The sequence below is a fragment of the Ambystoma mexicanum genome, chromosome 3p, assembly GCF_040938575.1.
Source record: "Ambystoma mexicanum isolate Mex_15411 chromosome 3p, UKY_AmexF1_1, whole genome shotgun sequence".
Lineage (NCBI taxonomy): Eukaryota > Metazoa > Chordata > Amphibia > Caudata > Ambystomatidae > Ambystoma > Ambystoma mexicanum.
The window spans coordinates 945,321,098-945,335,075 of NC_090925.1; the positions used below are offsets into that span (position 1 = coordinate 945,321,098).

Consider the following 13,978-nt stretch of genomic DNA (forward strand, 5'->3'; position numbering starts at 1 on the left):
CTTGCGCGTTGGGACGAATAGGTCGCAGTGGTAGACGTATGCAAACTGGGTTTACTAAAGGCGTCAGAGTAGAGCTAAATCTGCTCCTCAATATTTTGAAGCTCGATGCCTTGAAGCAGGGAAGAAAGCTGTTCATCGTCTTTATAGACCCGAGTCAGGCCTTTGACAGCATAAATCGGAACCTACTGTGGGCAAAATTGCATGCTTGGAGCTGTCCTAGTGAGCTGTTGACTCCATTGATCGCCCTACATTCAAATACCTCAATTCGAGTACGGCTGAATGAGCAAGGTGATCTGTGTGATGAAATTCAAACTAAGAGGTGTTAAACAAGGTTGCCCTCTTGCAGCCCAACTGTTTAAACTGTTCATTTCTGATCTGCCCATCACTCTAAATCGGCAAAGGGTTTTCCCTCCTACAATAAATGGGCGTCAAATAAGTTGGGCTATCTATGCAGATGACATCATGCTTCTAGACACCACTCCAATTGGGCTTCAGAGACTGCTCACTGCTCTACGAGGGTACTGTATGCAAAATGACCTACAAATAAACATAAAGAAGTCAAAGATCATCTCGGTGGGCTCAACAAGCTTTAAGCGAACTAACAAATTTGCTTGGCAAATAAATAACGAAACGAACCACTCGAAGTGACAAGAAGCATACGGTACTTAAGCATACTGTTCAATACATCAATACGCGAGTGGGAGTGGATGCAAGATCTAATTGCCCGCATGCAGATGCTTGCTATACAGGGAGCGAAACTGCACGTAGCCTATGGCAAGTTTACCTTCTAGCCAGTTCTATCATTTTATCTTCAAGAAGTCGTACCAGCGATTAGATTTGGGAGTGAGACAAGCTGGAATATTCCCCATGACTTTTGGCCCAAGTTAGAAGGGAAATTCTGGCGCAAAGTATTGAGATTACCTCAAAATACTTTAATCACTGCAATACGATATGAGCTGTGTATTGAATCTCTTTATGGCTCCATTTTGTGGAAATCAATATCTGCCCTCAGCAAAATGCAACTTACTCCAGCTGCGAGACCCTATGAAATAATGAATCCTCATTCTAAGCATCCATCGGCTGACCTACTGAACAAGTGGGTCGCAAAACTACTTCAAGTAATGGACGATGCGGACGTCTCTCTTGAGGCGGTCTTGTTAAGACCTCAAGTGGCTAAAAAAAACAAACTACGCTCACGAAATTGGATCCTTAATGATGAAAAATCGAAAAGAAACTTGCATCATTGCTTGATCTAGGAACTGCCATGAATAAACAACGAAATTCTCGCTAAATTCCCATCACGTTATCATTGGAATATGTTCTTGAGATTATGTCTCAATTTATATAAAACTAAAGAGATACAATTGATAAAGCGGGACCCGCTCGTTTATGACTCGCAATGTCGGTTTTGTAACCGAGCGGTTGAGTCTGTGAAGCATCTAATCAATGAGTGTGAGTCGATCTTTTCACAGCGCTCGCTACATTTAAAACACCTCGCCCCGCAGCCTGCAAACTTGGAGGAGTGGTGGAGCTATTTGATTGCAGGCATGAATACTCATTAAGGAAGCATTGTTAGATAATAGACTTGAATTTGCGGGAATGTAAGAGGAGCATCTTAGTGGAATGTAACGTAAAGTTGTCTTTCTTTTGTATTAAACTAATGTTACAATACATTTTTTTAAAAAATTACATCTCAAGGATGAGGAATACGCTGGAGGACACAATCCATTCGAAAGCCAGAGATACCAGCAGTCCAGTGGACCCTTCCACATTGACCAGCTGGGGCCAGAGGGCAGCCTGCCTTTTAGCCAACACACATTTTGCTGCAAAGACGCAAAGGGACGATAATGAAAATTGATAGCCATCTCAGGAAGCTGGCTACCACGGAAGCAGGGACCACAGCTCAAAGCCTCCTATTTGCAGAACAATTTAGCATGGAGCTATCCCAATTCATTGGCACATACTACTCGCTGGAAAAGGACCAAACTTCATTTTCTTCCTGTCCCGCGGGGGAGGGACCAGAGGAAGAAGCTTAAGAGTGCAGCTAGGACCCAACACATACTCCCAAACTACAACCTCAAGTGAGCAGAAACTGCGCAGCACCTCTAGTAATAATGACAGGGGCAGGGGGTCGCACTGCCTTATTTCAGCACAATTTGGAATGTATTTCAAGCAGTGCTTGGGTCTTGCAGAAGATACAAGATTTACAAATCAAACAAATAATCAAACTAGCTCAGTGCATGCCTCCCACCTCAGACCTCATTCTTCCAAGAGGACTGAGAGCCATTAGGCACGTAAATACGAGATCGGATCAGGAAAGCGGCTGTAGCCTCAGCACACAGACACCCACCACAGTTTCCGCAGCAAGCTTTTTCTGGTTAAGAAGCAGGAGAAGGCAAGACCGGTAATAAACCAGAGCCTTCAACAAAAGGGCTCTGTAGGGCACTTCAAGTTGGAGGGCATTCAGATGCTGCAACAGGAAGACTGGCTAGCGCGCATAGACATGAAAGATGCCTAAATCCCGCCATTCCAATCTTCGAGCTTCATGGACCCTTCCCTACAGGCCAAAGTAATTGAAAGCCTAATGTTGGGAGTTCGTGAGCCTGCCATTTGGGCTGTCGTCGGCACCCTGGGCCTTCACCAAATAGATGAAACCAGTGATCACCGAGCTATGAGGGCAAGGGATCAGGAGGATCATTTACTTAAACATAATATTCATGTCCCAGGACATGAGATAACTTTTACAAGTGCATGTATGCATGGTGAAATACCCATTACAGTACCTCAGTTTCCTGACAAAATGGAAGAAAACCGATCTGGCTCAAGCCAAAGAGATGCAATTCTTCAGGTTCACCATAGACACCAGGGATACAACACAAACTGCTGATGTAGAAGATTTTAACCATCCAGAGAAGTGAAGAGCTTGCCTGGGAAGGAAAGGATCTCCCTCAGAACTGGCCCGAGTAATGGGGCTGTTGGTAGGCTCAATTTAAGCAATAATTATCAGGCTTTGCAATGGTTAAAAACAGCCTCCGCTGCAGGTGTGCAGTCTTACAATCAACTGGTTCCTCTGTCGGAAGAAGTGAAGTAGAGCTGCATTCAAGGCTTGAACACATGGATGCCTGGAAAAGCAGAGTGGTCTTCAGCTCTGCTCCAGACCTAGTGATCGAGTTAGATGCGAGCAGTTTCCGATGTGAGCGCTCACTGCGGGACAGTCTGGGCAGGTAGGAAAAGGGTCTCAATGAGAACTCGCCCTACTCATCAACTGCTTGGAGCTGCTACCAGGATCTTTCACGATAAAAGGCCCTAGAGAGGGTGAGATGCTGCATTCAACTGTAGATTGACATCTCAGTCACACGGTGCATAAAATGGTTGGGTGTTACGAGACAGAGGCTGCTTGCGGAAATTGGAAACAATTTCTCAAGAGGAACACGATGGTCACAGTTTATGAGCCAAGGCTATAATACCATATTTAAGTCCCATACCCAGTGCAGCCGATGCACGGGAATAAACATCCTTGACAGACCTAGTAAGTGTTTAACTACCAGATTGGCAGCAGAGAAGATTACCTCCTCTGTATTTTTGTATGTTCCAATAGCAGCTAAATAAGTGCAGCAAGTGTCAACCTGCACTCCTGACTGTGTGAGGTAAGCTGAGAATGACGTGACATAATTTAGGGGACAGGTAACCAGATCAATAGCCCAGAAGCAGAACCGAATTCCATTAGCTTCTGTATTGGGCTCTCATTGAATCCTTCCTTGCACATTGGATACTTTGCAGATTGTCTAGATAGCCCCCGGTTGCGTAAAGTCAGTTTATAAGGAGCCAGGCTGCTAGAACCAGAGACTGGGTTATTCACTGCCCTCTCCTGCTGTGTCAGAAACCAATTAAATCCCATGAGAAGCAGGCAGGGAACTTGGACTGCCAGATGCAGTAAATCAGAGTACCACATTCTTGTGGGCCGGTGGGGAGCAATCAGAATCATCCAGCAAACATACTGTTGATCTGAACCTGCCAATCGCCCTCTGTAGAAAGGGAGTCGGTGGAAATGCCTAACACCATAGGTTGTCCAATGATATCTGGAACTCCTCCCATGATGCAGAGGCAGCATTTGGTGTTCTCTTTTAATGCAATCAGATCTAATTCCAGATGACCCCATTCCCAGAAATATTGGGCTGAGGGTCTTCCAGCGAGTTCCCACTCAAGCATTCATGCCCAGTCGGCTCAACCTATCAGCCTGTGTGTTGGTGTCCCACGGCAGGTGAACCGCTTTAAGCAGAATTCTGTGAGGGCACATTCCCAGATCTCCACAGCCAGCATGCATAACAGTGTGGATCTGGGTCACTCCCCCGCCACCACCCGCTGTCTGTTTTATATAAACCTTGATGGCGAGCTGTCCATCCTGGTAAGGACGACCCAGTCTTGTATCCAGGGAGGAAGGATTTTAGGGCCAACCCAATAGCCTCATCCTCAGTCTGGCATGACACTCCGTCAGAATGCATGATGCCAAGAGAGCCCCAACAAGAGAGTGCCAACAAGAGTGCCAACAGGTGCCGATACCACCATGAGGACATTGCAAGAAGTGTTTGCCAGCCTTTTGAATATCTAGAACTCTTCCTTGTGGTGAAAGTCTTACCCTCCACAGTGTTCCACCTGACACCCAGGAAAACCATGTACAGCGTTGGAGTCCACTCGGATTTCCTTAGATTGTGCGAAAAGGACATCCAACAACCTCTTGCAAGAATGTACATGCCCCCTCCTGTGAACTGGTCCTCAGCAGCTAGTCAGAAAGGTAAGGACACAAGTGGGGTCTCATTCCTGAGAAGTGTAGTGATGGTGTTCATCAATTTCGTGAAGACACAAGAGGCTGAATTTTTTCGTCTAAACAGGAGAACTTTGTACTGGAAGCGTCAGCCCATTACTGTGCAACTGAGTAATTCCCTGTACATTTGGTGAATGGGAACATGGAGATGTATCCTTGAGGTCCAGGCAGCACACCAATCTCCCATACAGAAAGACTATGAGCTGGGTTTCACCATATTGACCCTTTCTAGGGGGAAGCAAAAGGTTCAGATAGAATACATCCAACACACCCTGATGCTTGCCTGGTTGTTTTTGGAAATCGCAATGATTCTGGAATAGAAACCTTGGCCCCTGTCCAGGCATGGAAGAGGCTCTACTGCCTGATCCTTCATGAGCTAAACTATTTCTAAGTTGTGCTGGGGACCTTACCTGCAATAGAGGGGACTCTTCAGAGGGGATGCGGTGTGAGTGGGAAGCGGAAGCCTAAAGAAACTATGGAAAGAACCCATGGATTTCTGAAGAGATGCCAGTTGCACAAAAAGGAGAGCTGTGGGCTCAGACTCTGATATCATTGCTTCTTGGTATCTGAGGCCAATGGTGAGGGTGAGGGAGGGAGGTGTTGAAAAGCCCCTTAATAGAGGTGTGTCGTTTTCTGATGCGAGTACTCTGAGATCTGGCTGGCTGGCGAGCCAATCTCCCTCTACAGTTTCTGGTTTGCTGCAGCAAGCATGACATCTGCATTGGCCTACCACAGGTGCAGCCCAGAGTTGAGGCATACCTTTCTTCAGTAGGCTTCTGAAAGCTTGTCCTCCTTAGCTAGACAACAGGGAGAAGCCGTTGCTGAGCTAGCAGGTTTGAAATAAAGTGAGGCCAACGCCACTACCGATGGATGAGGCGAAAGCATTAGTGGTTTGTTTTCCCATTGTCTAAATTGCACGTCTAGACGCTCATTAACACTTGTCATGGATTGCTGATTTTGCCATACCTTTTTGGCTAGCATTAAAACATCATTCTACAGTGGTATACCAGTGTGGTTGGAAGCCTTGACCGACAGAATCTCAACAGGACACCTGGCTACGGCTGCACTTGCCAACCCCTCCATTCAGTCAAGTAATTAGTTGGCTGAGGCAGACCATTTCTCCTCATCGTCATCCATGACTTGCAAGTTTTCTCCGACCTTGTATGGCAAACCAATAGCAGCAGACCCAGAAGATGGTGCCTGATCAGTCCCCTGAAGCTCTTGTGATGCTCTTGTGGTGGGCACCTTTGTGGTGGTGGTGACCGCTGCTCTTGAGGCAGAACCTGGGGAATGACCTCCTTGATAAGACCATTGAACATTCCATACATATGCTGGGACCTCAGACTCATGAACCTGTCGAAAAATCATTCTTCGCAGGCCTCTTGCAGAGACTTGAGCTGCCACTGTTGGATTCCACATTGATGAAGTGGTCCATTCACACGGCTGCCTTGATTGAAGCATTGGCGGCGCGTAATAGACGATGGGTGGGCGGTGTACCATTGCTGCTGAGGTGACCATACAGGAAAAAGGAAGATTCATAGGCTACCCATGTTCAAGAATGCATTGGAGGTAAGTATGAGTTGCAGCAAGCTAGGTTTAACAAATACTAGACAAAGGAGGTCACAAAAAAAGGGGGGCAAAGTAAATTCAAAAAACTTTATGCTTTAATTCAAATATGGACATAAAAAATGTAGGCCTATATGTTCAATATAAGGGCTTAAAAAACACAAGCCCAAAAGGGCAAACAAGGATATGTTTTAACTACACATTAAAGTGAGGGTTAGTAGCATAGATATTTGTGCAGATTCATATACTACTTATTGATAGTAGTATGCCATTGTCGACACATTGAGTAGTTCGTGTTTCTGGTTCGGAATGTTAGTGGCCTTCAGAAGGTGCTGTATTGTAGCAGGTGGTCTAAATGAACTGAACGCTCATCAGGACAAGGTTGGTGGAAGACCAAGTAATGTAAAGTACCTATAAAGATAGATGACATGATGTGTGTCAAGGGTAAGTGACCAAAGGGGTAAAGTGTATTGAAATGCTGCAGGTCGGAGACCTACCTTAATAATGTCGTCAGGTGAACTTAAATTAATAGATTCAGCCGTTCATGGTACTGGCGAGGTTGATTGGATCCTTATGTATAAGGGATCCAAAGAAAGGGGGGGGGTAAAGGATTACCTTCATGTCTGATGTGGATAAATCATACTGAAGTGAAACGATTAATGTAGAAGAGCATACCTGGGAAAGTTAGTTGGACATGGTGAACCGAGGTTGGCTGATGATGCCACAATGGAATAAATCGTTAGGCTATGGATAGGATGGCAGGGTCGCCTAAACAATGAAAACAATACATAGCGTAGTGGTAAATATAATTATAACCGCCATACTTAATGGTGTCAAAACTATTATGTAACTAATAGTACTAGGGGCTGTGAACTAAAAAGGCAGGAGTAAATGAAGCACCAAACTTGGGGCAGTTAATGTATTTTCTGTCGTATATTAAGGGTCCAGAGCAATTAAGTAGCTGTTACTGATGAAAGGTCCACGGAACGAAGGACGTGCTTAATAGTAGACATATGTGTGCTACATGCAGTTATTTGAAGAATAGTCATGATTTTGGGTTTCTTTTGCGTCAAGCACTCCCCGGCTCCATTTTCAATCATAGGATAGTAATCTCCCACGCTGCCGTTTAATTAAAATTCTTTTGGGCCTCACCAATGCGCACTGTTAATAATCCCAACTCCAGGCACTGTTTAAACAAAGGATTTTTCTTAAAATAACTGCATGTAGCACACGTGTCTACTATTAAGCACTTCATTCGTTCCGTGCCCCCTCAGGCTTTCGCCCGTTAGAGTTGGTTACCCCTCAGATGTGCATCTGGTACCATAGCCCTTCAGCCTCTCTGTGCCAGTCCCGGCAGGAACACCTGTTACCTCAGCATGAGCACTGGTAGCTATTGGAGCCTCTGGTCTGGCACCAGTCAGAGGGGAAGCAGAACTCCTAGGGAAGGAATTCCCCTGCAGGGGTGCTTTGGAAAAAAAAAAAGAATTTACCTTGTCCAGCGATTGACAATTTGCTCACGAAGGCCTTGATGCGATCTGGCGGTAACCTTTGCGAATATTTCTCGCCACCTTCCTAGCCTGTTCTTGAAGGTCCTAGGCTGTGCACGCATCCCACTGGTGATCGGCTCCCAATTGCTCCAGACAGAGCCCGTGGGGGTCCAATGCCGGGAAGAACTCACATGACATTTAGTAAAACTTGTTGCAACTGACAAATGATGGGCGAGGTACCGGGGACCGGTGAGTAGTTGAGGAAAAATAAACAAAATGTTTGAGGAAGATGTTGTGTAGCAATAAAATTGCACTAATGCTGCTGGGAGAATTCCTGTCTGCTCGGAAAAGGACGACTGAGGTGAGGCACCAGGAAACGGCACGGCCACACCTCCTCAAGCTACAGGAAAGGGGCAGCTCCATTTTTTCACTGGTAAAAGATTGTGGTGCCTTGCCCATGAGGTATAGAGGAAAGGGGACGGCACATAGGAATATACTTAGTTCTAAGGGCCATTACCACCCAGTACTAATCCACACGTCAGACTTTTGGTACTTGTGAGCTGAGCTCCCTTTTCCAATATGACTGTCAGGTGCCTGCATGCAGTATTAGGCTAGGCTTTGTTATAGGGAGCTGGTTGTGGGGCATAGAGGGCAATGCGAGTAAGATGTGGGTGAGGAGGGGTCAGCAAGAGTGAGCAGGGAATAGGTCCAGAAACCAGATGGAAAAGGTGGAGAACGGGGGAAGCTGCACCAGCAGTGTGGAACATAGGTTTTGACCAGTAAACCAAGCCCACACTCTGCAGACCCTGATTGGCTGGCATGCTTTCCCTGGGTGTTGAGGAGCATATGAAGGATAACCAACTGCTTTGTATGGTCATCCAGATCTTGTGTTAAACAGCAACCATCAAAGCACAGGAATTGCGCTCTCCTGTAGTGGCATTTTGGCATTTTGTTTAACTGCAAAAGTCACTCAAAATTAAACACCCACAAAACACACGTTCTAATAACATGAAGCACAACTGTATGCTAGAACCAATTTGTCAAAGGCTGCACGCAGTAGCACTTGCTAGAATTTATGGTGCAAAATAAAAACAAAATGTGCAAATAAACTCACCACAGTTTCCACAGCAGGGGAGTTATCACCAACAACTAACAAAGATGGGCACCTGGACAAAATAAAATTAAGTGTTAAAACTTTTTGGTGACAAGGGAACATGGAACTTCAAAACATTAATTAAACTTGAGAAGGGTTGATCTTGTTTCGCTAAACTAGTCTGTGGCATGCAGGAGTTCCATGGTGTATTTAATTGTATAACATCATACGTCTAACAAAAAAAACACAAGCATGGCAGTGGTTATTTTTAAGGGCAGTAGAATATATCAAGAACGTGACACTGCAATTATGGCCCAAATTTAGTCTACATCTTATATCAGTCTACATGCATATTACAATTTAGCCAGTTTTCTTGAATAAAAAAAATAAAATCATGAAAATAAAACCAACCCATCTTGAAGATGGTGTTCTATATCTATGTCCTCTTGTGTTACAAGATAAAGTTCAACTCTCTTGGGTGTATTGTCAGGGCCTAGATATAGTTTTACTTGGAAGGGTATTAGGCAACAATGACCAATTACTACTTAATTCTCTGCCTACAAACTTGATGTTCACCCGTCTACCACTTTTAGAACACAATTTGCATTCCTTGATAATGACCACCACCTTCCTGGTTGTATTGGACATCACATTCCACAAAGTTGATTTCATAGCTTAATTGCAAGTAAAATGTGGAGAAAGACAAGATATAGTTCACTACATGTCTTGTGCCTACACTAAGGCAAAAATGGATGGCTTTGCCAATGCTTGCTTTATTAAGAGAAGAGGCACCATTCCACCAGTCAGACCTCTTCAGTAAGAAATAGTCTCAAAAAGCCTGGTCTGGACACCCCATTACTATGCTCCTTTGGTACTCCGATCTTTAAGCAGCAAATATCCAGTCTCAAAAGGAGCCAACCTGATCCCTTTTAATCTCCGTCTCCCATTGATGACAGTTGAACAAGTTATTATTTCCATTACCCAAGCTGGTACTGAAAGACCGCATTTAGACCATGATCTTATTGACCGAAATTCTACTAAAACCAGGGAAGGACCCCCGCCCTTTGTGGTGAAGCTACCACCCAATCTCTCTTCTTAATGGGGTAGCACATCTATACACCAAGATTATCTCCCTTAGGTTAATGACTATCCTACCGAAAATCATAAATCCTGACCAGGTAGAATTTATAATGGGCAGATGCACACAATACAACATCCGTACAGCAGTAAATGCGTCAGAATGGGGCAGAAGAACAGGACAAATTCTTAATGGTGGCTCTAGACGAAACAAGGGCATTCGATAGCATGTACTGGAACTACCCCAAACTGACGCTAGAGGGGCTAGTATGCGGGGAAACCTTTACACGTATGATCCTGGCCAATTTTAGGACCCCATTTATGAAACTGCAGGTGAACGAGAGCAGCTCGGAGGCTATCCTTATCCGGAGGGGCACCAGACAAGGGTGTCCACTCTCACCTCTGGTCATTGCTATGGCAATGGAACCCCTCGGTCGAGCAATCAGGGCAGAACAGGCGATAAAGGGAGTAGTGGTGGAAGGGATAGAGCATAAAGTGGCATTGTACCTGGATGACATACTGATGTTCTTGAGAAATTGATGTTCCTTTGAAATTCCGGGAGTACGCTCCCAAAAGGTATTGGCCCTATTGGGGGAATTTGTTGAGGTTTCGGGCTTTCGCATTAACTTTGCAAAATCCAAAGCACTCAATGTCACGGAGGACGGGGTGGATGTAGCAGAGTGGCAGCAGTCTGGCCCACTGATGTGGGAGCGGGAATCCATAGAATACCTTGTCGGTAAAATTGACTCCCACGTACAAGGGGATCTTTGCTGCCAACTTCCCAGGTCTCTTGGGGAACCTTGGGAGAACGTAGAGAGGTGGGAATTGCAGGAATTCTCATGTTTTGCGAAAATTATGGCGGTCAAAATGTCGCTACTACCTAGATTCTTGTGTGTTACGGACTCCCTCCCGAACTGGATTCCCTCCAAACTGATAGCTTACAGAAAGCAATATCCCGGTTCATTTGTGGAGGCAAGAAGCCTCGAGTGGCCAAGAGAATTCTGTCAGGGGTCCAGGAATGGGGAAGCTGGGGGTCCCAGAAATGTCTCGATACCTCATGGCAGCTCAGCTGGCACCAATGCTACACTGGTCCTCGCAGGGAAAGGAAGTGGGATGGAGGGAAGTAGAACAGGCTAATGAAATCCCATTGAGGTGTGTGGGGTTCCTGAAAGCTAAAGTGAGAGAAGCAGGGGGCACTTGCTGGAATCTACGAGAACCAGGCTCCGTTACTGGGACAAAGCGATTCGGGCAAAAATAAATTCAACCAGGATGGGGACCCTTCACGGCAATGGGCCACAACACTTATTTCCCTCCTGGGGAGGTTACCAGGGTTTTGGGCGAATTGGGAAAGTGCGACCCCCTTGACCCTAGGAGACTTCTTTCAAGGCGGCTCCCCCAATGCAATTAGATGAATTTAAAACTAAATTCTCCCTGCCTGAACGAGAAAGTTTCTGCTATATGCAAACCAGGCATTGCTTCACATCCAAATAATGAATAGTTGCCATCAGATCCCTGGTGGGCCTGGAATTCACAATGAGGGAAGGAATTCCCACAAAAGGCATCTGAAGGTTGTATCGCCTGTTAGATGGGGAAGGTAGCGACATACATGAGCAAATAGGACGTTTATTTATTTGGATTTGTAAAGCGGGCAACAGCCCGAGGGCATCGTGGCGCTTGTTGCAGACATAGCTTAGTCACATATAAATGAGCATACTTAAAATCACCAAAATGTAGTATTGTTACAAAGTATTTACAATGACAGTTAAAGAGAGTTGCATTTTATAGGGCAAGGAGTGAGGTTTTGAGTTTTCTTTGAAAGGCAAGGAGCGAGTTTTCTGCTCTGAAGTTGGGGTGCTGGGGTAACAATGTGCACCAGAAAGCGGGATCATTGATCAGTTGCATTTTATGCATGAATATGGTGACTGATTATTTTCACCTTGAAAATTAAAAATAAAGCTATAAAAATAAAAAAAACATGGAATATGAGTTTGTGCACAATCTGAATCTAAAGGCCATGGAAACACATGGTCTAAAAAGTGTAGTTTGTCAGCATGCAGAAACAATGCTTGCAAAACAAGCAAGCAGATTTAAATAAAGTAGTGGTGTGGTCCTGGTTTCCTTTTGTGCTGCATTTCTTCAGTTATTTTTAAATTCAAATGCACGCTTAAGTTATTGTATACCTGACCCGTGTGCTGTACCTGAAATCAATGTGTTTGGTCCGTTTAGATATCAAATTATGGAGCTGTATTTTTACCAATATTCTCTTAAAAAAAGAATAAAAGGCTACAATTAAAGAGGAAGCATGTGATTTTGTCAAAGGCTTCTTTATATCAGCATTACATCAAAAAGGGTGCCCTTATACATAGTTGCTATGTTGCATTTTTCTATTCTACCTGCCAGATAATTTCTATGAGCTAATAAGTGGAACCATAAATTGTGACCTAAAAATTAAAATTAGTGAGTTCTGCATGAATTACCAAAATTGTTAAGCCATATCAACATTTGTTTTAACAGTAGTGCCAATGCTCCAGATACGATTTAGAGGTGGGAGTATTTTACTCCCCATTTCTGAGTGCAAATGTGATTTCAACAGAGTAAAAATGAGTTTTCTCCTTTGCAAGAGAGTACAATGTATGCGACATCCAGCCAACGTGTGCAAAAACTGTATGGCAATCATTACCATGCGGCAGCTTTCTGCATTGTGACAGAATACACCTTTCATTATTTCTCTAAGGTCCGGCCATTTGATCTCTCCTGTATATATTTAAATGTTGAAAACACAAAAACCTAGCCAAAAGACATAGTAAAGCAAACCTGAATTGTATTGTGTGTTTTGAGGTTCGACAGCAGAATTGTCTTTGATGTTTAATGAAAGTCTTCATTTCCTGGAACTATTACTACCTTATACTATGCTAATGTTATGATACACCAGTGCAGAGAGGCACAGACTCCATATTAAATTCTATACCTAATCTCACGTTGAAACTTATTTATATAGCGCTTTTGGCAAAGCGCTGTACAGAGAAAATATTTATCACAATCACCAAAACGAAGTTGGTACTCCTTTATCGAACTCGAAAGGATAAAAGGATGAGTTGGTCTTCCCAGGATTCGATCCTGCAACCTACAGGTCACACACAGATCGCAACAATGAGCGCTCATATTGCTGAGCTATCTTGGCTAACATCCTTCAATGGACGGTAAACTGAGTATCAATGTTACTGAAGTATAATAATCACAGTGCCTAGATGTTGGACGAACCATGCATGAAGCGCCACAAAGTAAAATGCCTATCTGTATTATCACTGGGACAGGCTTTGATGAGTTTCCATTTCAATTACAAATGTAACTTTCATTTTTATGTTTTTGAAGAGTGCATGCACTTCCTGGAGTGTCAGGTTTTGGAGGTTTTAATTGTAGTCTTGAAGATTTGAGTGGCTATAACACCTATGATTGAGGTAATGACAATCACTAACCCTTGAGCAAAGACTTTTGCCACTGACAATTTATAGTAATGAACCCCATGGACTGTAATTTTAAAGGGATGTACTCATCAACTTACACAGTATTTTTATAATTAGATCATAAATTAAATAAGTGTACAAATGATCTGCTTCCACATGATTATGCACACAGCACATGAATTCTAAAAAATAAAATCGTTCAATACTGGTTTGCTTTCGATGGAGAGAAAAAAAAGCATAATTTGTTACAAAACATTAATTCTCAATTGCAACTGTTCCCATCTTATTAATTATACAATATTAAAATGCTGGGGAAGTAAATATGCACAGTGCTCATGTGTGCTCCACGAGCATCTACACAACTAAGCATAAGCTGAACGTAAAGAGATCATTCCTTTTATGAAAGGCTTCAGACAAAAAAAATCTGTTTCAGAGGCTGTTCTCCATGGCTTCCAATTACATCCATGCA

General features: G+C 43.9%; 1 protein-coding gene across 5 annotated transcripts in view; it reads right to left on the reverse strand.

Moving 5' to 3' along the window:
* Window positions 1-13,978, reverse strand: part of NDRG3 (NDRG family member 3) — a 1,445,730-nt gene that overhangs the window by 497,158 nt on the left and 934,594 nt on the right. For all 5 annotated transcript variants that reach the window (XM_069652255.1, XM_069652253.1, XM_069652252.1 and 2 more), the window contains exon 12: window positions 8,990-9,041. In XM_069652255.1, coding sequence (XP_069508356.1) covers window positions 8,990-9,041 — 52 coding nt within the window. The remainder of the gene's footprint in view (window positions 1-8,989; window positions 9,042-13,978) is intronic.